The sequence below is a fragment of the Antechinus flavipes genome, chromosome 2 (assembly GCF_016432865.1).
Source record: "Antechinus flavipes isolate AdamAnt ecotype Samford, QLD, Australia chromosome 2, AdamAnt_v2, whole genome shotgun sequence".
Taxonomy (NCBI): Eukaryota; Metazoa; Chordata; class Mammalia; order Dasyuromorphia; family Dasyuridae; genus Antechinus; species Antechinus flavipes.
Genome location: NC_067399.1, coordinates 615539831 through 615566545, shown reverse-complemented (window position 1 = coordinate 615566545; position 26715 = coordinate 615539831). Strand labels below are relative to the sequence as shown.

The 26715-nt window shown below is 36.6% G+C and overlaps 1 protein-coding gene across 1 annotated transcript in view; it reads left to right on the top strand.

Annotated features, from left to right (window-relative positions):
• HPSE2 (heparanase 2 (inactive)) overlaps positions 1-26715 on the top strand; it is a 298488-nt gene that overhangs the window by 29874 nt on the left and 241899 nt on the right. The window contains exon 3 of the mRNA XM_051981834.1: positions 11076-11123. Coding sequence (XP_051837794.1) covers positions 11076-11123 — 48 coding nt within the window. The remainder of the gene's footprint in view (positions 1-11075; positions 11124-26715) is intronic.

Sequence of the window (26715 nt, the reverse complement as noted above, 5' to 3'; positions counted from 1 at the left end):
TGCATGAAGCAGTAGAAATTTCCCTATGCTAGGACTGTGAGAGACACAGATTGGAAGAAGACACAGAGGGAGAGAGGGAAAAGATGGAGGTGGAGGTGGAGAAAGAAAAATAGAGATGGAGAGAGAGGAAACAGAAACTAAGAAAGACAAAGAGAGAAGGGGGACAGAAGAGAAATGAGATAGAAAAAAAGAAAGAGAAAGAAGAGGGATAGATGAGAGAGAAAAGAGAGAGTTAAAAGAGAGACAGAGTCGAAGAGATAGGAGGGAGGAAAACAGGAGAGACAAATAGACACAGAGAGGGAAGGCAGGATAGAGGAATAGAAGGATAGAGACAGACAAACAGAGGAGGGAAGGGAGGAGGGAGACCAAGACAGAGAAAGAAAAGAGGCACAGACAGAATATACAAAGTGGATTGTGGAGCCAATAGGAAAAATCTCCATTTCTCAGAAAATGTGGGACATGCTTAAAAGAGTAACAAAGTTTACTGAAAGACTGAGGACTAAGGAAAGAAGCTTCCAAAACAAAGTCAAGAAGTTGCCTTTGGGTAAAGTTGGGTAAAGACTCCTTAGGGAAACAAGGATCAGCAAAGCTCCATAGTGGTGGGAATGATATAGCAGGAGATAGCTAACTAAGTCACAATTGGAACCCAGGTCTTCTGACCTCAAATCTAGCCATCTTTTGAATATTTTAAAAATACCACCATGGATTTCAAAATTATTTTGAACTTTAACCAAGATTTCTGGGATTAAATAGGTTATTTTACAGAATTGTAGGTCCTGCCTATTGACAAAGGGAAAAAACTTAATCTTCTTAACTCTTGGAACATACAGTCTTTAGGGCATATGCTACCGATTGTACAGGATTTATTCTTTTTTCCTGGGAGCAAGATTCAGTACACAGCTTTCTGGGTCACACTCTGAAGTCTGGAAGAGAGAAATACACCCATAAGGCTATGAATAAAGATGTGCCTTATTATAAGAGAGAGCTGTGATACCCCCTCAGGGAGAAGGCCTGACAATATTTCAGGCACGTCATATATGCAGGTGGATAACAAAAAGAAAGAAATTCTCCCAGATTTGAGGATCCTTGGGGATGAAAAGAACTCTAGAAATGTAAGGGGATATTTTACTTTTATTTATAGCAGTGATTCAGCTCCAAACAAGATGACCAAAGTAGTGATCTGCCTCCTTTATTACAGGTGCTTAGTTTATGTCTCCTATCTTTTCTGGACAAGTTCCCACTCTTTTATGTAGCTGAAGCTTAAGGTAAGAGCCCAGTTCACTCAGTTCTTAAGAGGATCACCACTTTGGTGTTTTTATCACCAGAGTCCTGACTTTATCAGGTACCTGATCTTTGAAAGTCTATGTCCTCTCTTCCCCACTAATGAGGCAGCAGGTTTGGGTACCTTTTGGAAAAACATGCCTTCCAAGTTCTGTGTGGTCCTCCACTTCCACATCTAGTGGCTCCATTCCAAGGAAAGAAATAGGCTGATCCTCAGGGACCCACTGATGATGCTAGAACTTCACCTGAATGTCAGCTTCCCACTTTTGCTTCCCTTTCTGACAGTAGGATTCTGCATGTTATTCCATCGCTCATATTTTTCTGGCTCAGAATTTTGCAGCTGTATTGAAGTTAGTCATCTATTCTTTGTGAGGCTTTTTTTCTGTTCAAGCCACTTAGGATTCAAGACTCAAAGTGGTTGCTACCAATATCTGTGAATGATTTTCCAACCCATCACTGAGAACTAGAAAGCCTCTTATAAAAGATTTCCAAGATATTAGTGAGGTACACTACTCTGACTATTATTGTTAGGTGGTAAAATTCATTGAGCATTGGACCTAGAATCACAAAAAACTACTTCTATTACAACTGTCACCACCACCACCAACACTACTACTACTTCCACTACTCTTATTACTACCATTACTACTACTTCTACTACTATTCCGATTAGGACAGCTGTGTGGCAACAAAGTGTATTAAGCACTGTAATACTACTACTACTACTACTACTACTACTACTACTACTATTAGGACAGCTGGATGGCAACAAAGTGCATCAGTCATTGGACTACTACTACCACTAACTTTTAGATGGTGAAGTAGATAGAACACTTGACTGGAACCAGGAAGGTTAAATTCTTTTTTTTTTTTCTTCCTTTTTCAAATTCTTGTTTGGAGAGGTCTCTTAAAACAAGATATATTTTCAAGGAGATATCTCAAATATCTGTTTCAAATATTTCCTAACTGTGTGACCCTGGTCAAGTCACTTAGTAGCTTCAATTTCCTTACCTGTGAAATGGTTTGGTGGGAAGATCAAATGAGATAATATATGTAAAGTACTTTGTAAACTTTAAAACACTATAAATCTAGTGATTATTACTACTTTTACTTGTTGACTCTGTAAGCATTTACAAAGCACTTTACATAATCTGTCTTATTTTAAGCTCACAACAATTCCATAAATATGATTGTAATTACAGTCAGTTTTCAATATTTGTGAGTTTAACTTTTATGACTTAAGCATCCTCGTGATTTTATGAGTAAACTCCTTTTCACTGACATTGGCAACTGTGCACATTTATGGCTATGTGCAGTAGAAAAAAAAAAGACAGGCAGAATGTGTGCAAATTTGTGGAGTGTCTGATGTCCTACTAGGTGCTTCCCTACTCTTCTTTATCTTATCATTATTAAGTCAAGAGCTCCTCATGCATTTTCATTGCTTGCCTTTAAAATTGAAGTTTGGAATTGCAATTATGCATAGTGCAAATCCTTTGGACTCTAAAACCAAGTGGGTAAAGTCAATGATGTGACTTAGTGACACAATAAAGGTGTTAGATGTACTTTATATTGCAATGTCTGTAGCTACTATCAATCATAAATTTTCTATTAAGGAATTTATAATTTGTTATATCCAATGACAGAAGGGAAGTATTTATAATATTATAGATTTCATGTGTTAGAAAAAAGTGATTATCTTTTGAAATCAACGTTGTTTTTGTAATTGAGAAGTTAACACAAAAGGTTACAGAATTGCAGGGAATTACCAGCAAGAAAAAATGTTTTGTATGCTACCAATTTTATTTTGTATCCTGCATTTGATGGTCAGTTTTTCTGATCAGCTGCTATTGAGATATTTTTCTTCTATAGCAGTGGCTCTCTGTCCTTAGAAGGCAGTGTTCCATCCCTACATTTCCCATTTCTAGAACATAAATCAAAATCTGCCTTTCTAAAACTTATTTAGCATAGATGTTCTTTCCTTGTCCAAATTTTGCCACATGATAGTAATTGATTTCATTTGGACATATTATATTCTTAGAATATCTTAGTTTGTGAGGGTTAGATAGAAGGGATGTTTGAACAGAAGATGTAGGACATTTGGAAGGGGAAAGAAATGGAAATCTGAGATACTTTGGCAATATCTTTGTAAAAAAAGGAGTCAGCTAAGATGGATAGAAAGTCAGGTCTGGAATCAGGAAGACATGAATTCAAATCCAGCCTCAGACATTAGCATTGTAGTCTTGAGCAAGTCACTCTACTTGTTTTATACCACTAGAGAAATGAAAAACCATTTTAGTATGGTTTAGTATGGTGCATGTAGAGTCCAAATATAGCCCGTGAGGTCATGATGAATCTGACATGACTGAACACCTTTTATAAAAGCAGCTTTTAGGAACTAATGTTTCTTGTATAATTTAGGAATGTGTAGCTTGTTTTGCTCTTATAATAATATTTGACATGACAGTATTTTTTTGCACAATAATTCCAAATTCATGAATTGAATTTGCAGCAAAAAAATTTACATTTTTGTTGCAAACCCAGGTAGAATGTAAGCCCCTTCAAGGCAAGGACTGTTTCATTTATATCTTTGTATTCCCTGGGGTCTAGCACAGACTTCTACTAGTGTTTAATAAATGAGGATTGATTGAAATAGAATTGACTACTTACAGATCCTAGGAAGTAATGTCTCTTAACATGAGTTAATGAGAAGCAGACAGAAACATAAACCAAAAATATCTAACAACATTATGATCAAAAAAAGCAGCAAGTCACAGCAAAGAGAATAAGCTTCAAAGAGCTCAGGACTTGAAATCACACATTCTGTCTTCCCATCCTGCCTCTGCTCCTTATTCCCTATATGACTTTTTAAAAATGAAAAGACAGGGAAGTGATGCTCTCTGGTCCCTCCCTGCTCTATTCTGTGCTCTGAGAAAGTCTGCAAAGCACTTTATATTCATTATCTTCCTTGGTTCTTAGGTATTACAGATGTTATTTCCCCCAAGTTACAGATGAGTTCCTGTGCTTTCTAGATTTGTGTCATTCCCCAGGGGCAAGCAGATAACAGTGAGTTTCAGATGCAGGAAAGGAAATGAGGGCAAAATAATAATAATAATAATTTTAAAATGTAAGACTTTAAAATTCACCAAGCACAATTTTTGCCATCTGGGACTGTGTCTAATCAGCTTCATTTTCTGAACTGTTGCCATTAGCAAGATGTTGCCATCTACATTAACATCTAAAAATGGAAGATTTGTTTCTCTGTAAATCTGCCACTTGAGAATGTGTGTGGTCATCCACTAGCACTTAGACATGTGTGGTTCACTTGACAGTATTTTCATATTATCTCTTCCCTACAAAATAACTCAATGAAGAAATGTTTCCATATGCTAGAAATTGACCTATTTTGCTAAGAGTGGTTATGGGACATTTTGGGTCAGTGGTAACTTTCATACAGATATTCACTGAATAATGGCACCGTCTTTAGAGTTCACCGTGAAATTGTTTTCCAGTCTAGTAGGCATTATTTTGCTGCAAAGACAAACTAGACAATTTTGCCTTGAAACATTGGGTCAAAGGAATTGAAGAATGATTGCAAATAGGTTACAAAGTGTGAATGCTGCTAAGCCATAATTTTAATCTTCAAATAAATTTAAACATTTTTCATCAAGGAAGGATTAGCTTCTTTGTGTAGAAACTGAGAATGCAGCTTCAGACACTTACTATCTGTGTAACTGAGCAAAGTCACTTAATTGTTTCCTCATCTTTAAAATCAACAGGAGAAGGAAATGGCAAACCATCCCAGTATCTTTACCAAAAAACTCAAAATGGACAACAAAAAGTTGGATATGATTGAAATGACTGAACAACAAGTAGAAGCTGAGGCTTTTGGGTGTACTCTTGAGAAACAGGTTGAAGTCTCGGGTCAATCACATTTATAAATGTATAACCTAAGCTTTTTTCTATATCCAAGACTCTTCACCTTTTTAGTGGATACCAAGTAAAGATATAGGTCTTAAGATCCTGGAATAGCACTGACATCACTTCCACACATAACCTCATTATGTGTGAACTACTACTGAACTACTAACTTATCCTCTCTTTCAGAGAAGTACCCTTCTCTAGGCACTTGAGTCTAACGAGTCAATTGACTTTTTAGCTTGTTTCCTCAAACTTCTACCCACTCTTGGCCCTGGGAAGAGGTTAGAATGTGAACTATCAGTACTATTTTTTAGTCATTTAGCATGTGGCCCACTGGTAAACTGATCATTTCATACAAACATATATGTAATAATGGCATTCTCATTATTTGGTATGTTTATGCTTTAAGTTCACTTCAGCTCAAACAATACCAGTGATAATGTTATGTCTGTGATGCACCTAATCCCCCAATCCTTTTCTCTATCAACATTCTGCCTCTGAGCTACTCTGTACTTTTTTCCTGTTTTTCTTATTGACAGTTATAAAACTTAAAACCACTTCAATCTTTATTGCACTTTTTTAGTGTCCCCATCTTGAAATTTCTTTGTTCCTATTTAGAAAGATTCATCTATACATCTTCTCCAAGATGCAAATTTTTCTGAGGATCAGCACCACTGTTTCTAGAAATGATATATCAATTAAGTGACATATGAATTGACTTATCACTATAAAATCTAGATCAAAATTCCCTTCCCTGGCCACCAAGCCTCTATGTGTATTGACTTTCCCTATTAGATTGTAAGCACAATCTGGGTATAGGATATCAAATGTTTCAGTTTTGTTTCATTAGCATTTAGTACAGCTCCTGAAATATTGTAAGTATTTAATAACGGCTTTTTGCCCTCATACATTTATCCACTACTTACTAGTATGATCTTAAAAATTAAAAAGACAGTTAGTTCTTAGATAGTATTTGCTGCCTATATATCACTTTTGTTCATCATTTTTCTCATTAAAAATCCTCTCCCAGACTTCCTCATGTCTAGCAGTTCTTCCTAATTCTAATATTTCTTTTTTCCATTATACATATGCTGCCCAACGACAGAAAGCTTGCTCCCATTCTCACATTCAGGGTCAATAATAACTGCTCTCTCTTCTCCTTCATAACTCCAGATAAACTCCATCATTGGGCACCAGAGTCTTAGGAACAATTTCTCATGACGTTCCTCAGGTCTTTTTGCATTCCTTTTATGTAATGTAGCATGAGGTCATAGGCTCTCCTTTCCTCCTTTTTATTTGCTCTGATTTTCAGTGCCCTGAACATTTTAAGCAAGAAAAGCACTAAGTTTTCTTCTTCCTCTCACTACAATAGTAAAGGCATACGTTATTTTCATAGGTCCTGCACATTTAGCCATTCTGAGCCTTGACAAGTATTTATTAACCACTAGTCCAAAAGTCAGTAGGAGGAAACTACTACAAACACATTTCCAAACATTTTTCCTAATTGTGAAAATTGCACTGTTTCTGTGATACGTAAAGGCAGAGTAATAAAAGAAGATTATTTTGTGTTTTAAAAAAAGTTTAGTCACTTTTCAGTCTTAAAAAATTCATAATAAAAACTTTTTCAATATTTATACTTTCTCAAAATATAATTGTCTCCAGGAATAAGCAATGAAGTAAGGAAACAAGAGTTTATTAGGTATTTACTATGTGCCAGGCACTTTTCTAAACATTTTACAATATTATATTATTTGATCCTCACAACAATTTTGGGAGATAGATGCTATTATTTTCCCTATTTTACAATTGAGGAAACAGACAGGCAAAGGTTAAATTGACTCTCCCAGGATCAAATAGCTATTAAGTGTCTGAGGTTGGATTTGAACTCAGTTCCTTCAAACTCCAGGCTCAGTTTTGATTAATAATAATAATAATAAAATAACCTTGTGGAGAAGACTTTGTTTTCAGTGAATGCCATCTGTAGCCAAAGCATATAGAACTGAGAATTGGGTGGATGGTAGTGAAATTAAAAGAGAAGAGAGAGTCTTATAAGATGATGGTTTGAGAGGATGACAAAAGGAGGGCTTCCAGTATTGCTTGAATCTCAAATCTATCCCCACACTTATCATCTGGCACTTCAGAATTTTTGTTCTTGTCCTCTGGAGCAACCTGACTACTCTCTTCTTCCCAGTTCAATCACAAAGAAACATGGCCACACGTTGGAATTCAGCAGATCTCCAGATGTTTATCGTCTCTAAGACCCAGACCTTAAGAAGTCTACTCTCATCTACATACTATGTATTGTATACACACTTGTACTAAACTATCTTTTCTGTTATCATGACCTTTCTTCAGTTTTTTGAACCAAAGATCATCTCTGAATCCATCTAATGTCATCTTGGTTTTACTCGCTGCCATTAATTAACTCTGATTTCATGATTTGCCATTTGCCTAGGGTACCAGTACCCTAGGATTCTTTACCTCTGCTTCTGCCATTTCCAGCCTTTGAATCTTCATTGCTGAAAAATCATTATTAATTTCTCCATTCTTGATCTAAAACTGTAAACATGACTAGAAAATCAAGATTTCAAATATTATCATTTCATGGTGTGATTAACAATAGAGCACCAAATTAGATGATTACTAGCTTATGTGATGGGAAACTACATGGTGCTATAGGCACAGAGTGCCAAGCTTGGAATCAGGAAGCCTCATCTTCCAAGTTCAAATCTGGCCTCAGACACATGCTTGCCATGTAACCGTAGGCAAATGACTTCACTCAATTTGTCTCAGTTTCCTTATCTGAAAAACAATTTAGAAAAAGAAATGGTAAATCATGATCTTTGCCAAAGCCCCCAAATAGGGTCATGAAGAATCAGACACAACTGAAAAACAAGAAGAAACATATGTGATATTAGGCAAATTACTTAATACACACATATATCTCTATATACATATATCTATATACACACATTTGTGTGTATATATATATAAAATACATATACATATGTATGCCGATAGATAGGTGTAAATTCACTCTGCTGGACTTGGTGGTCTTAAGCCCCTTCCATCTATAAGTCTTTGAACTCCTGAAAGTAGAGCAGTGTCTTATGATGATGAAGCCCATGGTGTGACCTGCTGGCAGGTGACTGATAAGAAATGAAAGAAGAAGCTTAGTGGGGTCATAAAATTGAATGGTTGTGGTATCTCATATGTTCACTGATGTTTAGAAGGTAGAGGTTGTAACTTAGTAAAAGCAGAGTTAAAGTAGAATAGAATATGAAAAAGGAATGAGGAGGTTTGAGTTTCTGGGGTGAGTATTTTGACAAAAATTGGGTTTTTAGTAAACTGCAGCATACATCAAATATGAACCAACAGAGAACTGTGGCAACCAAAAAAAGGGAACTTGATCTTAGGCTGTATTAAAAAGGTGGGGCTAGAACATAGGAACTAAGGTTCTGTGTATTCTGCACAAGTTTGGATTCATCTAGAGAAGGGTAATAGAATCATAGATTTAGAGCCAGAAAAAAAAACTTTCAAATTCATCAAGTCTAACTCCTTCATCTTCTAATTGAAAAAGCTGAAGCTTAGAGAGGTTGCGTGACTTGCCAAAAGACATCTGGTTAGTAGGAACCAGAGCTGCAATTTGAACCCAGAATTTCAGCCTCCAAATTCAGCAAATGTTCCTCTATGCCATTCCCAGGAACCATATAAGATAGTTTTCAACATTCACCCTTGCAAAACATTGTGTTCCAAAATGTTCTCCTTTTATCCTTTCCTCCCCTTTCTCTTGAACCACAAGTAATACAATATAGGTTAATTATGTGCAATTTTTCTATTTCCACATTTGTCATGCTGCACAAAAAAAAATCATATCAAAAGGGAAAAAAGAGAAAGAAAGAAAAAACAAGCAAGCAAACAGCAATAACAATGATGGAAATACTATGTTGTGATCCACATTTAGTTTCCATAGTTCTCTTTTTGGATGTGAATGGCTCTCTCCATCACAGATCTATCAGAACTGGCCTGAATAACATCATTGTTAAAAAGAGCCAAGTCTATTATAGTTGGTCATCACATAATCTTGTTGTTGCTGTACAATGTTCTCTTGATTCTACTCACTTAACTTAGTATCATCAGTTATATAAGTCTTTCCAGGCTTTTCAGAAATCATCTTGCTGATGGTTTCTCTTTTTAATAATAGTTTTTTATTTTCAAAATATATACAAAGATAGTTTTTAGCATTCACCTTTGCAAAATCTTGTGTTGCAGTTTTTTCTCCCTCCCTCCCCTTACCCCCTCTCCTAGACAGCAAGTAAACCAAAATAGGTTAAACATGTACAATTCTTCTATACGTATTTCCACATTTATCATGATGCACAAGAAAAATCAGATCAAAAAGGAGAGAAAAAATGCAAAAGAAAAAAGCAAGCAAAAAACAATAAAAAGGTGAAAACACTATATTATGATCTGCATTCAGTCCTCACAGTCCATTCTCTGGGTGTATCACAAATCTATTGGAATTCACCTAAATCACCTCGTTGTTGAAAAAAGCCAAATCCATCACAGTTGATCATTACATAATCTTGTTGTGGCTATATATAATGTTCTCTTGGTTCTACTCACTGCACTCAGCACCAGTTCATGTAAGTCTCTCCAGCCTTTCTGCCATCATCCTACTGATAATTTCTTACAGAACAATATTATTCTATAACATTCATATACCATAACTTATTCAGCCATTTCTCAAATGATTTCTCATTTTCCATTTCCTCACCACTACAAAAAGGACTGCCACAAACATTTTTGCACATGTGAGTCCCTTTCCCTCTTTTAAGATCTCTTTGGCATATAAGCCCAGGAGAGCCACTGCTGGATCTAAAAGTATGCACAGTTTAATAGCTCTTTGGGTATAGCCCAGGAACCATATTTTAGAAAGGAAAATGAGCAGCTAGAGGGCATAAAGAGAAGGCAATCAGAAAACCAAGAAGACTGGGCACCAAATATACCCTTTTTAGATGGTTCTTAGAGAGGACCAATAGCATCACAAGAATGCAATCTTGACTTTCACTTGGATTGGATTTGAATGAGATAGAGCTGCACAAAGTCATTAGCTTCGCTCTCTCCTCCAGAGTCATCATTGTCCAGTGACAAATCAAGAGGTAATTTGACTGGCCCAAGATGTACTGGGTAACTTTGATCCTTCTAAATTAAGGTCTTTCTCAAACCTCAGATTGTCTAAGGCATTTCTATTCAGTGACTACAGGCTAGGTAAATGTTCCAGTTTACCATCCCAAAGATACCTGGGAGGGGAAGATTCTCTGAATTTTGGGCCAAAACATAATGCCACTTAAGTAGTCATTGAAAGAATTGGAGATGTTTTATCTAGAAAAGACTTAGGAGTGTACATTATAGTAATCTCTGAATATTTATAGTTTGGTATATGAATAATTATAGTTGTTTTTCTTGGCTTGGCATGTGGGGGAATGGAAGATAGACAAAAGTATGAGCAATGTCAGAAGTTGTAATAAGGTAATTTAAAGCAATACTTCCTAATTATTAGAGATTTAAGGTAGAATGAGCTATTTTGGGAGTTACCAGCTTTCCCCTAACTTGAGGTCTATAAAAGGAAGTTGGACGACCACTTGTTGGAGATGAATAATCAGGGTTACACTGAGGTGTCTTCTGGGATTCTATGGTTCTATAGGCATGGAAAATAAGGACCAATCTCACTTGGACCCACAATTAATCAGTGACACTGTAGGTCTTGCCTTTGGCCAGAAAGCAGTTTGTTTTTTGTATTAGTTGACTTGACCCTTGTCTATCTATATCCCTTAATTCATGTTTCATGATGTTTTTCCTTCATTTCTTCCTAGGTTCATGAAAGTAGCTGGGAGTACTGTGGATGCTGTTACCTGGCAACAGTAGGTATTCATCAGTCTTGTTTTTCCTTATGTCTGCTAAACTGTGGCAGAAAGAAAGTCAAATTAGTCTTTCCTGAGTTTACATATGAAGCATCCTAAAATTATCCATCATCCTCTAAGGAAAAGTTGAAACTGATTGTGGAACCAACTATTTTGACAAGAAAATACTAACTCATAATCCTCAGGGTTCTTATTCCAAGCAGCCTGTCACTTTCATGGAATCTCAGATATTATATATTGTTTTAGATTAAACTACCATTAGTGGATGGGGAATAGAGATCTGAAGGTTTTCTCTGAGGAAATATTCTTTATCTACCACTAGGCTGCCTAAATACAAGGAATATATTATCTGCTATTTCCTTCAATGATATATTTCCTCATTTATATCAACTGGGCATTAAAGGACCGAGGGAAAGTTACAATTTTCACAGTCCTGTGATGTAGTCAAAATGTGATATCTCATTGAACATCTCAGTGGCAGGACCTACACTTAGGACTGAGTCAGTTCGTGAAGTGAAGAAGCAAGCAGGTAAAAAAAGGATGATTTGTAAGGAAATGAAATGACCTCAAATGAATGGGTGCACAGAGCTCCCAGGAAATAAATGAGGCAAAAAATGGACAGCTTGTAAAAATCAGCAAGTCAACTAAAAAGAAGACCAAGTGTCTGTCTAATGAGCCCAGTGTTCCCTTGGGCTAGATTCAATTCAATTTCATCTTATCCGGCAGACACTTATTAAGCATCTCTTCAAGTACATAGTGATAAAGAAAAATGGTTTAATGAAAGCAGGAATGGACTTGAAAAGTCAGAAAAACCTGGATTCAAAATCTATCTTGGATTTTTTCTAACTATATGACTCTGGGCAAGTCATTAACCTCTCTCTCAAGATTAAGTGTTTATTATGCTTCAGAAAACTCCCCAGGACTAATTTACTAAGTCAGATATGGGTTGTAACTTATGTTAGTAGAGGGCGTTATCATATCGGGAGCTGCCCACCTTGATAAAATCAAGATGATTCCCCTATTGGCATATGGCATATATTTCACTAGACCTTTACCTATATGAGGAACATATGTAAGCCCACTTCAAATCTCCTTTCTCTGTGTTCAACCCAAATGTTACATTTCAGCATTTTTTCTGTAACTCTACCTATTCATTTTTTCCTGTTCAACAGTCCCCATGTGTGACTGAATTTCCTTTATTTTCAATTTTATTTTAGCTGAGCATAACTCTGACTGGTGCCTACTTTTTCCAAACTGAATCCCCTCATTATTTACTCAAGGCTTGTTGCCATTTTGTACTTTATTAAAGGCATTTGTACCACACTTTGAGAAAGGTAAAAATTTAAGAGCCACATTGGCTAATCTTAAAGTGATTACTATTACTATTCTATTACTAAACTTAGTGGTATGATTTGGGAAATAATATGATCTGGTTTTACTTGTTGATATGTTGATAGTCATTAATCTTTTCAAACAGTGACTTTAACCATGTCCAGTAGTGTTGCACTAGAAACAGTAAGCCCTCAAGTAAAATCTCACATTTTTATATTTCTCTACTTTCCAACAATTCCACATATTTACAGATATCATCTTGTTAACTTTCATCAAATTATCATGAGCCAGCAGATAAATAACTATCATTACCTATACAAAGTTAAAATTCAGAGAGATCTTGTGATCCTTACATGTTCAATACTAGCCATACTGATTGTAGGGGGGCGTAAAGTAAAACTGAGAAAGGCCTCCCGACATCAAGGAGTTGAGCTTATGCTATCATTCTATAGAGAAGATTAACACATGAAACAGAACAAATGAGAACTAAACTACTGTGATGCTGTAACAGGAACTCACATACGGGGGAGAACGTTTTGAGACTGGTAGCACTAAGGGTTGGTATGATGAATGGGTATGAAAGTCATCTTCCAACTGACTTTAACTAGATGCTATATACAACCTTTCTCTACTCTGGGAAATTGTAACAAAAGGAATCATAATTCTCTCTCTCTTTTTTTTTTTCAAATCTTTTAACTCTGAATCCCCAGCTGGGATAGTACTCTGACTAACATCTTAAAAAGAATAGAGACCCTTTATAGAGGTAGAAGAATCCCTGGCTCTTGCTTCTTCAGGACTTTGGTCTTGAATCTTGCTACTTTCAGCTGGAAATGGGAGAGCAGAATCATCTTAGCAAGCTAATGCCCTTTATGTTTAGTCTTTCCTTATAACATCCATCCAGGTACAAGACTGGTCTCTTTATGAGAAGACTTATCCTAACTTCGGGTGATAAAGTACATTTCCCAGTCTTCATCTCTGTTGGCTAAACCATAACACAGAAGTCACTTGTTCTATGATCACTAAGCAACACTAGAGTTCAAACTTCCCTGATTTATTTTTGTTTGTTTTTAATTCTATGTCTTACCTGTTGGTTCATGCAAATGAGAGAAAAGGATAAACAATGCTCTGGGTTTAGTTCATCTCTCTATTCAGCTACTTTCCTCAATTGATTATATGCAAATGATTCCCCTAAAAGTTTTATCTTTTACAAGGTGCCACATGATTCACTTAAATATGAAAGGAGCTCACCCTTTACAAGGTGTAAATGCAGTCTGAGTCATTGTTTTTCATATCATTGTTTTGGTTATTTGCACCTTAAATTCTGAAAATTTGCCAGTCTGAAATGCTCACATTCTTACAAATAAGCAGGAAAGGCTTCATGTATTTGTCTTTGAATATTAAGCAGGATTGCTATAGACCAAGAAATTCTATTTAAGCAAAATAAGATAAATCAAGACATAGAATCTGAGGGCGAACATCATGTATATAAGGGAATGGTGTCTGCATAGTCTATCTCCCAAGTCTGGAAAGCATTATTTTCTTGCCTTATGATCTTAAAAAGCTCCACAAGTCCTTTGAGTCTGTGAGATTACATGGGAAAAATACATCTTTACTCTCACTAATTTTGTACAGAAAGTTAGAATTTTCTTACATTATGAATGTGGGCAACAAATCACTGTTCTGATAAGAGTCCATGGATATCACTGGATTGGTAGCAGGGTGCATGGCACAATCAAAGCCAAGAACCGCTGATCTGATCCAATGCCCACCATTTTCCAAATGAGACAACTAAAACACAGAGACATTAAGTTGTTTACCCAAGGTCTCCTGGGAAATACGTAGTAGATTTGAATCCAAATCTTCTGACTCCAAATGAAGTGACCTTTTCTGCTATATAGCAGTACCTGTCCAGTGTAGCCAACTGTTTAAGAAAACAGAATTGAAGAAGTCACATTTTAGTTAGTTGGGAGAAGAGCAGTGGATCCATCAGAAAATAAGTATCTCTGCACTGTGTAGGTCAGGAGTTTTCTGTTAAACAAAGATAGTAGTACGAGTGCCCCATGTCAGCTAAGGGACAGTGAGGAAGAGATTATAGAAAGAATTTTGACATCAGATTAAAGATAAATCTAGGACTTCCTCTATGACAAATAATATCAGGAGTAGATGAGGCAGTATGATAAACCACTTAGCATCTTGAAGTTTCCCTCTTAATTTTTAATTTTGTCTTATTTTGTTTTGTGTGAATGTATATGTGAGTTTATATACATACATATACACAAGTCACTTAATCCTGTTTTCTCAGTTTCCTCATCTGTAAAATGTTCTAGAGTGAGAAATGGCAAACCACTCCAGTATCTTTGCCAAGAACATCTCAAATGTGATCACAAATTATTGGACACAATTGAAATGACTGAACAACAATAAGCTACACTTTAAGCTTTCAAAAGTATTTTAAAAATATTTTCTTATTTTCTCTTTACACTATCATTGGGAGGTTGGTGCTGTAATCGCTTCCCTTTCTACATGAGGAAACTGAGGCAGGCAAAGGTTAAATGATTTGCCCAGGAACACACAGCTAGTAAGTGGCACAATTTCAACTCAGGTCTTCCTTCAGTTCTTATGCTCTTTTAACTGCACAATAAGGTTTTCTTTACACTGGAATATCACTGAGCCTCAGTTTCCATTTGGTGGCAGGAATTTGTGGCACAGCAAAAGTCAAATGAATAAAAGGCTCAGGTCAATAGAACTCTCATGAAACTTCAAAACCCTAAAGGTTGTGGTCAAGACAATATCTTGAAATTTTGAAGCAGTATTGAGATACAAACTATATTTATTGTTTGTAAAGTCATAGAGTTACTTAGACTACAGATTTGAACAGAGTATCAAATGACATAATGACAAGAATCTCAAATCCAAAGAGGGATTTGATTTGGTAAAACCAAAGGGATTTTCATGAAACTTAATTAAAATTCTAAGCAGATGGTACATCTAGATGGTGCAATGGATAGAGTACCAATGAATAGAGTACTATCCAGAAGATCTGAGTTTGAATGTGACCTCAGACATTTAACACTTTCTACCTGTGTGACCCCCTGAACAAGTCATTTAACCCTGATTGCTTAGCCAAAAACATCCTCTCTAAATAGGGGTCCAGCATTTCTGTTCCTGAAGCTCTAACTGAAATTACATATATATATATATATATCTGTTTCAAATTGTCACCAAAAAAAGGATGGAAAGAAGGAGGAGGTTAATCTTTAAAAAGAAAAAAGTAGAAAAACACTTCCTCTTAGGAGAAAAGACATGGATACGTTTACTGTTACTAGCATGATTCTTTATAATAATCTTTATTTTCTTTGACCTAAGGCAAGAAAGGAATTAGAAGCTTTTAGAGCCAGAATTTTCTGCCTGAAAGAATCATGCAGTAGTGGGAAGAGCAGCAGAAATGCAGTGCAGAGATGTACTCTGAAAAATCTGACTTGCAATATTCAGTATTATACATCAGAACAGAATCTATCTTTGAATTTTAGAATTATAGTATCTTGGATTTTGAATGGAAGTTATAGGTCATCTACTAAGACTTCCCTCCCATCACAAAACTCCTTCAGCAATATCCCTTAGACATCATAATCCAGTCTCTGGTTGAATCTGCCAAATAATGGGAAACTCACTGGCAACATATTCCATTTTGAGTAGTTTTAATTTTATTAAAGTTTTTTTTCTTATTTTTAGAGAAAATCTTTCACCTTATAAAAATGTTGTACCCAGCTCAACTTCTTTGTTAAATTTGGATCCTCAAATATGCCATCCATTGGTCTTAGCTATGTTCTCTGAAGCAAGATAGTCTATTCCTCTTCTGCCTAACAGATATTCAGCTATGTAAAGACAAGTTATCATGTTTCTCTTTCTCCATCCAAAGTCTTTTCATCTTTAGGCTAACATTCCCAGTTCATCCAACTATTCCTCAATTCAACACAATTTTCAAACACTCCAACATCTTGGTACCTTTCTCTGAATGTGATCTAGTTTACTAGACAAGTAAGTTTTTCCACTAATGGAGCCTATTGTATTCATTTTGTTTTAGCAGCTGCACCACACTACTGGTTTCCAAGGAGCTTGTGATCAACAAACACTCCTAGAATTTTTTTCATATGAACTACTGTGTAACCAGGTCTCATCCATCCTGTCCTTATACAATCTGTTGCTTTAAACCTAAATTTGTTGTAGTCCAGTCATTTTTTCAAATCTGTCCAATTCTTCATGGCCCTATTTGGATTTTTTGGGAAAGGAGGTATTGGAGTGGTTTGCCATTTTCTTTTCTACCTCATTTACAATTGAGGAAATTGAGGCAAACAGGATTAAATGAATTCCTCAGGGTTACACATCTACTGTCTAAGGCCAGATCTGAACTAGATTTACTATGCAACCTAGTTGTCCCTTGAACCTAAATATAGGACTTAATAATGTTCCCTTTAAAATTTCTTCTTGTTGCTTATTGCTTTAGCTCATAGAAATCTTTTTGGACCCTAAATCACTAGATGACCTAGCACTTCCTTTCAGCTTTGTGTCATCTGCAGAATTGACAAAACATTACAACTTTGCCTTCTTCTAAGTCATGATTTAAATTTAAGGCAGGCCAAAATCAAGGACTGATCCTTGGATCATTTCACTTAAGAAGTTGACAACTTTAAGCCATTTTTTCTTTCAATCTACTTTGTCATTCTATATATTAAGTGGGAATTATGAAGGCAAAGGCTTCTGCAAATAATGAATTGAATCTGCTAAAAAGAATACAAGGTTCTATCATGTAGAATTCTTTTGCCAGCTCCATCCAAAGGCGTGAGAGATTGTGTGCTAAGCAGTAAGTTGCCAAGAGTGATACCTGGTGGTAAAATAGGGTAACTGCAGTTGTCCAGTTACATGTTGCTGAAGTAAAGAAATCAGACTCAGAATCAGATTTATTTTTCAGAAATTCAGATTTATTATTTCAGAAAGCAACTTTGGTGGGCAATGTGGGCTAACCCCTGTATTAGATATGTCTTGGCATATTATTGCCATCTGGTGACAATTTACCTTTAATTATAGGAGCAATCTTGTAAGTATCAAAACAAAAATATGATAAAATAGGTGTGGAACTTTGAGCTGGAAAGGACCTTAGAGGATCATGTAATCTAACTTCCCCAGTTTGAATAAGAGGAAACAGATATTCAAATAAGTTAAATGACTGTCCAAGATCATTATCATCCCAAATAATTGAATTTTTCATAGTGATTTAATGTTGCAAAGTTTTGTGTAACATATCTCATTTGATCCTCACTGTGAAATAAGAACTTGAAGGTATTATTATTTTTGGCAAGGAAAATGGATGCCTTGCCCAGCATCACATAGCTAGTAAGTGTCAAATGTCTGAGAACAAAATTTAATTCAGATCCTCCTGACTCCAGGCTGGTGCTCTATCTACTTGCTGCCCCTCACTTGGAGATATTACTAATGCCATTTTACAGTTAAGGAAACTGAGGCTCAGAAAAGTTAGCTTCTTTGCTCATGATCACTGAGTAATAAGTAGTAACAGATCCCTTGATTCTAAAGTTAGTGCTCTTTCAAATACAAACCAATATCACAGTGTTATACCTAGGAGAACAGTGAGTGAGACTTGATAAAATTTCAAGTGGAGTTTATTTGCTGGTGGCTGCAAAGGGGCATAACAAGACCGAAGTCAAGCAGCCCTGGACAGCAGAAGGCAAGGATTTATAAGGCTAAAAGCACAAGTTAGAGGAGGGTGTTAATTGCATAAGCAGGAAGATACAGAAGCAGACATCAGTAGTTACAGCCTTATCAAGAGCAGGAAGTACTGAGAGCAGGGGTACAGGACGGAGTGCTCAGACCACAGAGCACAAGGACATTGCATTCTGCTTAGACAAAATGCTTGGGTAAGTGGAGAGATGGGGCAAGCAGGAGCTAATACAACAATAAGAGCCATTGTAGGTTTATGATCACTCAACAAGCATTTATTAAATTCCTACTTTTTGCCAGGGATTGCACCTACTATGGAGTATTCAAAATTAGCATGAAAGAATCCATGTTAAGGAAAACAATTTGGGCAGGAATATGAAAGACAAATTAGAGAGACAGGGGACCAAGTGAAAGAGAGACCATCTAGAAGTAACTCGTACATTAAATAAAGGTTTGAAAAGGAACATGAATGAAAAGCCAACAAAATCTCTGCAATTCATGGCAAGAAAAATGGCAGAACTTAGTGACAGATTAGGTCAAGAGTATGAAAGAAAAAGGTACTTAAGATGAAATTGAATGAGGTTAGATGGGAGGCTCTCCATTTAACATAGCTGAAATCAAAGGGAGGTCTTCAGTGGAATCAACATAAAGAGAGGGATGTAGAGAGCTGCATAATGGACCTGGAAGAAGGGGAAGAGGAAGAGGAGCTATCAAAGGAGACAAAATAGAGGAGGCTGGAAGAAGATCATAATAGTCTCAAGTCTTGGAAGCCAAGATGTGGTGGCTTTCAAGGAGAAGAAGATAGGTAGCAACACCAAAGTCAAAGAAGGAAAAAAACCCATTCAATTGGAAGGAGAGAGGTTTGTTGAGTTTTTCATAACTCTTTTCCTCTGCCCATGAAGTCATGGAGTCTCTGGAGTGTGCATGATAGCATGTGCCAAGAATCTGTAGAGGGAGGTTGTTCATTTTAATAAGAAGTGTTCATTTACAGTTGACTGGGACCATTTCTGTGCCATGGAGGTGTACAGCTTTGGTGCCCATCCAGCAGTCCCCTCCATCAGCTATGCAAACCAGGAATCGGAGTATTACAGAGGCACCCAAGGTTAATATGTGGTCTGTTTTAGGCCCTACAGCCTTTGTTTGAGTTTTTTCCTAGTACAACCTTCTTTGGGCAAAGAGGAGAATTCAGCCTAAGGTTCAACCATTTGGATCCTCTTCTTCAGCCCCATCTCATCTTGTTGATGTGTTACTCATCTTTTAACATCCAATTCAAACGTGACTTCTACATAGTCCAACTTCATCCTTCTATCAGCTTGAAGTGACTTATCTCTTATCTAATCATATAGTACTCTGAAGTTCTCAAATATACTCCAATTATCTGTGTAGAATATCAGTATATCTGTCTAGAATGTAAGTTCTTGAGAAAAGAGGTTATTTGGTTCTTATTTTCATATCTCTTGTACCCAGCACATACTAGGTACTTCATAAATGCTGCCTTATCACTCAATAAGCATTTATTTAGCACCAGCTATGTGTTTATACTGTGCTAAGTATTGGAAATATAAAGAAAAGCCAACAAAATTGCTGACCTAGAGAAGTTTACAGTCTAATAGGGAAAGAAAATCAAACAACTCCATACAAACAAGGTACATGCTGAGTATGTTAAAGGTAGTCTTAAAGAAGGGGCATGCTTGCCTGATATTTCCCCATATGTTTTAACCTATCCACTAGACTGGGAACTCTGAGGGTAAGGGCCAGACATCATTTCTCTTTCTGTATCCCCAAGCACAAGGAATTTCCTCTAGAAGGCTCTCAGCAAATGTTTGAACAAATGAGAGCGAATGAAGGAATGAGTAAAATGAATGAATGCCTGTGGCTGCAGTTCTGCTCCCTGCACAGCTGATGCTTTTGCTTTCCTCTTGGGGGCCATTATTCTTATGTTCACCTTTTTTAAAAATAAGAAAACCACTTCTCTGGTGGCTCCCACACAACTGCACACATATTCTTTTCATGACCAAGAGTAAGCAGTGAAAATACAAAAGGGGATTAGGAAGAGGAGAAGGTGATGGTCTGTAGTGGAAAAAGCACCAGCCTGGGAGTTAGGAGACTCAGCTTCCATTCCCAGATATTTACTGATCTGCTGTATAATCTGGAGCAAATCATGTTCTTTTGTTCTGGATAAAAGGAGAGTTGGACTTGGTGGTATTTCTTCCTTGTTGATCATATCACTACACTCATAGGGGGAGCTAGGAGCTCAGTCTTTCTTTATAATTTGAAAACAAAGTTTACTATAAATACATTTCGTTTATTGGTACTTTAAAAATATTGGCCACTTCTCAAGACAAACAACATATGTTTGCAACTTCTCCAGATACACCCTGAAAGCAGGGAGGGGGTTGTGTTTCTTTTGGCTTAAGGATCTGTACTCATTTGGGGACAACAAGTAGCACCTGGAATCCTCCATTTTCCCCTCCTAGTCATGGACCTCATTCAAGACTTGAAAAAGTTATAGAATAATCCCAGGAAATCCAAAGCACGAGTACTCCATAGAAATTAAAGCCAAATGCCATGTTGTTGTAACATTAAGAGAGACTCTGATGAAGGTTCTAATAGTGCAAAGAAAATCAGCAGTCACTGTGTCCAATACAAAAGTCATGGCTTTCGGGAGAACTAACATTATAATTTCCATTTCAGAATAGGAAAGTAAAGCCTAGCACATAATTAGATAGCAGTGAAAATCTGACTTGTGAAATTGTGAGTAGGTATTTCCATACAGGATTTGCTCTACTTTGAGTTCTTAGTATCTCAGGTTTCTAGACTGATCCACTCATTAGTCTCCTAAATTTAAGAGTCATTCTATGGCTTAAAAAAAAAGTGTTAATAGGAAAAAAATTGCGCATGGACCTTTGTTTGGAAATGAAATGAGTACACACATTGATTGGAGAATAGACAAACAGCCTGTAGTACAGGTCTATAATGGAATGGTCTTGTTTCATAAGGAATTATGAATGTGAAAAAATTAGAAGAACACAGGAAGACTCATGTAGACTGATGCGAAGTGAAAAAAACAACCAAGAGAAGAATGCCCAATAACTACAACAATGTAAACAATAACATTTAAAAAGCAGTCAAACTCTGACAAATAAGAATGAACAGTCTTGGTTCTGGAGACATGATTTAAAAACTGCCTCTTACCTTCTCCTTATAGAGATAGGGACCATGACATTGGGATGATGCCCCATGTGGCTTCTATGTCAGTAGCTTTGCTTAAATGTTTTTTTCTTCTTAAAAGGAAGAGTCTGATGATAGGGATTAAGGGGTTAAAAGGAAAAGACTATGATATAAGGACAAAACGCAACTGTAAAACTTGGGGAAGGGGAGGAAAGTGAAGAGTTTAAACTAGATGATCCCAAGAGTAGCACTTCCAACACTACCATTCTGTGATTCTCATGGGTGCACCTAGGTGGGTTTATCATGGCTGAAGAAAGTGACAGATTCGTATGGTCCGATATTTCTTATTAATTGCTAATCTTGTTTTTTAAATACATCAATATTTCCTCATAAAGATTTATTACAGTTGCCATGATCATAGCTTTTGTTTCTTGGATTCAGTTTTAAAAGGACAGTACAGAATCCTGGAGCACTCTATTCAAGACCTCCTAAGAGGTCCAACCTATTAATCACTAATTTTCTGTTCCATTCATTCAGTTAGTTTTGAATTCAACTAAATGTACCCCCAGTGCTCCAATGATAATATGCCTTGTTAAAATAAAGTTATTTAGTATCCAACATATTCCTCTATCTAGTAACACTGGCAGAAAAGGAGATTAAGTTAATATAATATGACCTGTTCCTGATGATATGGATTTGTTTTTATTATCACTAATTACTAAAAATTTTAAATGTTCATAAACCAGTCCTTTAATGATACATTCTAGAATACTGCCAGGAGTAAAAGTCAGAAACATTGACCAATAATTTGCAGACTCTACCCTCTTTTAAAAATTTGGACATTTACTTTGTCCCAGACCAGAGGCACCTCTCTTAGTTGCTTTGATATTTCAGAGATCATTTAATCATGGCTCAATAATCATAGCTGCTAGTTCTATCATTGCCCTAGGATGTAGCCATCTAGGTGGCCTGAATGTATTAAGGACAGCTAAGCTCTTCACTTCTTTGGTTTCAACTCCCAGTAAACTTCTTCTTTTTTCTCTTTCCCAACCCCATTGATCATATATATATTTTTTGCTGAGGCAATTGGGGTTAAGTGACTTGCCCAGGGTCACACAGTCAGGACATGAGACCAAGTTTGAACTCAGGTCCTTCTGATTTCAGGGCTGGTGTTCTATCCACTGCACCACCTAGCTGACCTGATCATATTTCTTGAAGAGAAAAAAAGCAGCACTGAGCTACTTTTCTATTAAAATGTGATATTTGTGCGAGGATAGCTAAGAATTTCTTTTTTTTTCTTTTTTGGCTTTTTTTAATATTTTATTTTATTTTATAATAACTTTATATTGACAGAATCCATGCCAGGGTAATTTTTTTACAACATTATCCCTTGCATTCGCTTCTGTTCCGATTTTTCCTCTCCCTCCCTCCACCCCCTCCCCTAGATGGCAAGCAGTCCTATATATGTTAGATATGTTGCAGTATATCCTAGATGCAATGCATGTTTGCAGAACTGAACAGTTCTCTTGTTGCACAGGGAGAATTGGATTCAGAAGGTAAAAATAACCCGGGAAGAAAAACAAAAATGCAAATAGTTCACATTCGTTTCCCAGTATTCTTTCTTTGGGTGTAGCTGTTTCTGTCCATCATTTATCAATTGAAACTGAGTTAGGTCTCTTTGTCAAAGAGATCCACTTTCATCAGAATACATCCTCATACAATATCGTTGTCGAAGTGTATAATAATCTCCTGGTTCTGCTCGTTTCACTTGATAGCTAAGAATTTCAAGGTGAAAACATGGTGGAAAATATTTAGATGGGGATGAAAGGAGAATACCAACTGTGCCTACTGCCACTGTGGTACGCTGCTAAGCTTCTGGGCAGATGAAGTAATGGGATGACAAGTTTCCAGAAAATAATAATTGAGTAGTTCAGCCTTTGCATGCTCCTCTATTGTTGACCTCCCATTTGCTCCAAGCGTGGATCTATCCTTTCTTTGATTGTCTTCTTGTTCCTTACATTTCATTTTTTAAAAGAAAAATGAAACCTGTTGTTCTTACTTGTGAAGCTCAGGTCATCATTTTATTTTGTACTTCTAAAACTATTCTTTTGTATTTAACATCGGTTACATTTCCCCTATCCTATCTTTTATCCAGCTCTTTCCAAAAATTAGAATTGATGAGTTTCACTAATGTATAGTCATTCACTTTTAGGCACCTTCTCTATATGCCTTTTTCTGAGAATCATTTCTGTTCATGTCATTAAATTTTCATTTTTGAGAGCTTCCTATCCTTCATAGACTGACTTGAGGTTATTAGATATTTAGTTTTCTTTTTTTTCTAAGTTCTTTGAAATCTGCTTTACCCTAACTCCTGTGCCTATCAGTCCATGGCCAGCTTTTTATTTTTTTCTTCTTCTTCATTATGGTCAATGTCAAAATAGTCATTTGCTTACATCATTCTTATTATTTCTAGCTTGACATTCTTTTCCTCCTTATTGGTTAAAATTAATTTTGGGAAAATAATTCTTCTTATAGGTTCTTTCACCTTTGATATAGCATGAAACAAGCAGTAGGGCCAGTAAAGAATGTATTTTAGCTACTCTGCTTTTTGCAAAGACAGAGCTCTAAGCAAATGTCCAGATGATTGAAGAACCCCAATACTTAAACATGTTTCTTCTCAACCAAGTATGCACTATATCCCAAACTTGTCATCCCATTACTCCAACTGTCCAGGAAGTCAGTAGTATACTACAGTAGCAATAGACACACTGGATATCTCCTCTTTTCACCTCTATCTAAATGCTCTCCACCTTGATTTCCCTTTGCATTTTTTTCGTTGTTTCTCTCTCTCTCTCTCTGAATCTCTGTCTGTTTCTCTCTGTGTGTCTGTCTGTCTCTCTCTCTGTCTCTGTCTCTGTCTCTCTCTCTGTGTTTCTCTATCTTTCTGTCTTTCTTTGTCTCTCACTCTCCTTCCTCTCTGTCTCTCTGACTCTCTCTCTTCCTCCCTCTTTCTTTCTTCTAATTTTTCTTATTTTTATCCTCTTAGCTATCCTCACACTATATAATCTTCTTTTTAATAGCTTTTTGTTTTTCCAATACATGGAGAAATCATGTTTAACATTCACCTTTGCAAAATGTTTTCCTTCAAATTTTTCTTCATCCCTCTATCTCTCCTCACTTCTCTGAACAGCAAGCAATCCAATATAGGCTAAATGTGCAATTCTTCTAAACATATTTCCATATTCATTATACAGTACAAGAAAAATCAGATCAAAAGGGGAAAGACATAAGAAAAAAAAATAAGCAAAAACAAAGAACACCAAAAAAGATGAAAATATTATGCTTTGATTCACATTCAGTCTCATAGTTCAATATATCTTCTTATACACAGTACTACTCCATCCTTCCATTTATCTATTTTATATCTTTGGAATATGGGTGTGCCATATTCTGGTAATGAGTTCCATCCTTCAGTCTTAGGATGTTTCTGAAGTTCAATTTGTTTTGTATGAAGCTCTCTTTTTCACCATTTTTGTTATTCATGAAACTATGGGTTTTCTTGGATATTGTTTCCTGTAAATTACTAGCCCTCTCTATTGCTCTTTTTATGATGTTCTAATTATTCTATGTGAAATGAAGCTTGGTCAATTTCAGTGACAAATTTTTCCCTTCCCTTTTTCCACTTAAATTCTTCTCTGTAATAAATAAATAAATAAATAAACAAACAAACAAATAAATAAATAAATATACATATATATATATACACACATACATATATATAATATAAATATGATATACATATATTATATTTATTTTTCATCAATCACCATTAGGAGTGATAGGAGTGAATTCTTACACTATAAACTGTGATCCAGAAACCCAAAGCTCATTTTTACATAGCATCTCTTCAGCTGGCTATTCACTTATTTGCAAATTCTTCTTTCTCTGACCATTACCAGATAACCTCTCACCTGGTGACTCATAGGGATCCATGTCATTATTCCAATGTCATTCCGTGATTGTGGAAGGTAATCAAGTCCATTTTAAATATCAAAGTCTATAATTCTCTAGTTCCCTCGACCAGTCTTTTTTATGGCATAGTTTGATGTGGTTAGTGGGGGAGGGGTAAGAGAGACCAGAGTTGCACAGTAAGAGTGAAGGAGAAGCCCATCCCATCTTACTGACCATCAGGTATTGGGCTTTTGGGTGCTGGGCTGTTGTGATGGGGTGAGGAGGAACTTGACCAGGCCCCAAACTCCTGCCATAGGGCAGGACATTGGGGGGGAGGGCTGCTCTACCCCTGTAGGCAATCCCTCCTCCAGTGCTCCTTCTGCTTAAACTCAGGACAAGGACTGGAGAGTCTCCTTGGACAGTTTCCATGATACCTACAGTCTCTGTAGTTTCTGTGGTTTCTGGAAATAGCAGACAAAAATAGGGACTTTTCTCCAAATCTTGCTTTAATTCCATGGCCTCTCTCTTCAGCAAAAGCTTGATTCCTATCATTAAAGATTCCAACAGACAATTTTAAGGGAAAAATTTGAGGGACCAAATCTGGTTTCTGTAGCTCCCTCCGTGTATCTGGAGCAGATAGTTTAACATTAACATCTCCTCAGGACAGATCAAGGAGGGCGATGGCCTTGGACCCCTCAAAAAGCTGAGGTCCCTAGAGTAATGGCCAGGTTTCTCCTCAGTCTGGGAGAAATTAGCATCAGCATCCTGAAGAAGAGAAAAAAAGCTGGAAGTCCCAGGATTTAGTTTCAGGTGAGAGAGATGGAGTTAAAAAGATAAAGTCCTGTTCTGAAAGGGATTTAGAATCTTCCTGATAAAGACTGCAGAGAGATGCAGAGGGAGGCTTCCTTGTCCCTAGAGGAGCTGGAAGGAAGGAGTTTGATTTCCTTCCAGCAAGTTTAAGCATCCCACAATGCTGTTTTAATTTAAGCTTTTTAGATTTGAAATCTTTCATCTTAGAAACAGAGGTATTTTGTCCCATTTTGCAAAAAAAAAAAAAAAAAAAATCCTTTGTTTCCTCAATTCTATAGCTCCTTGTCAGTCTCTAGTTGTCTCTAGAGATGGAGAGATGACAAAATGCTTCCTGAGTAAGGGGGACTTTTTGTCAGAAAATGAAAGTATTCTCATACCAGACATCCCTGAGAGAACTCTGCTCGAGCCTGGGGCTCCGCTGACTCAGACCTGCCCGGGTATTTGAGTGTCCAGCTGTAGAATAAAGCAAGAAAAGGCTTTACCTCATCCAAATTTTCGGGGACCCCAGTCAGGGAACCAAAATGATGCAGTTAGTGGCAGTGTAGAGAGTTGTGGGAACTCCTTCTGGTCAGCACAGGTTCAACGTGAAAGAATT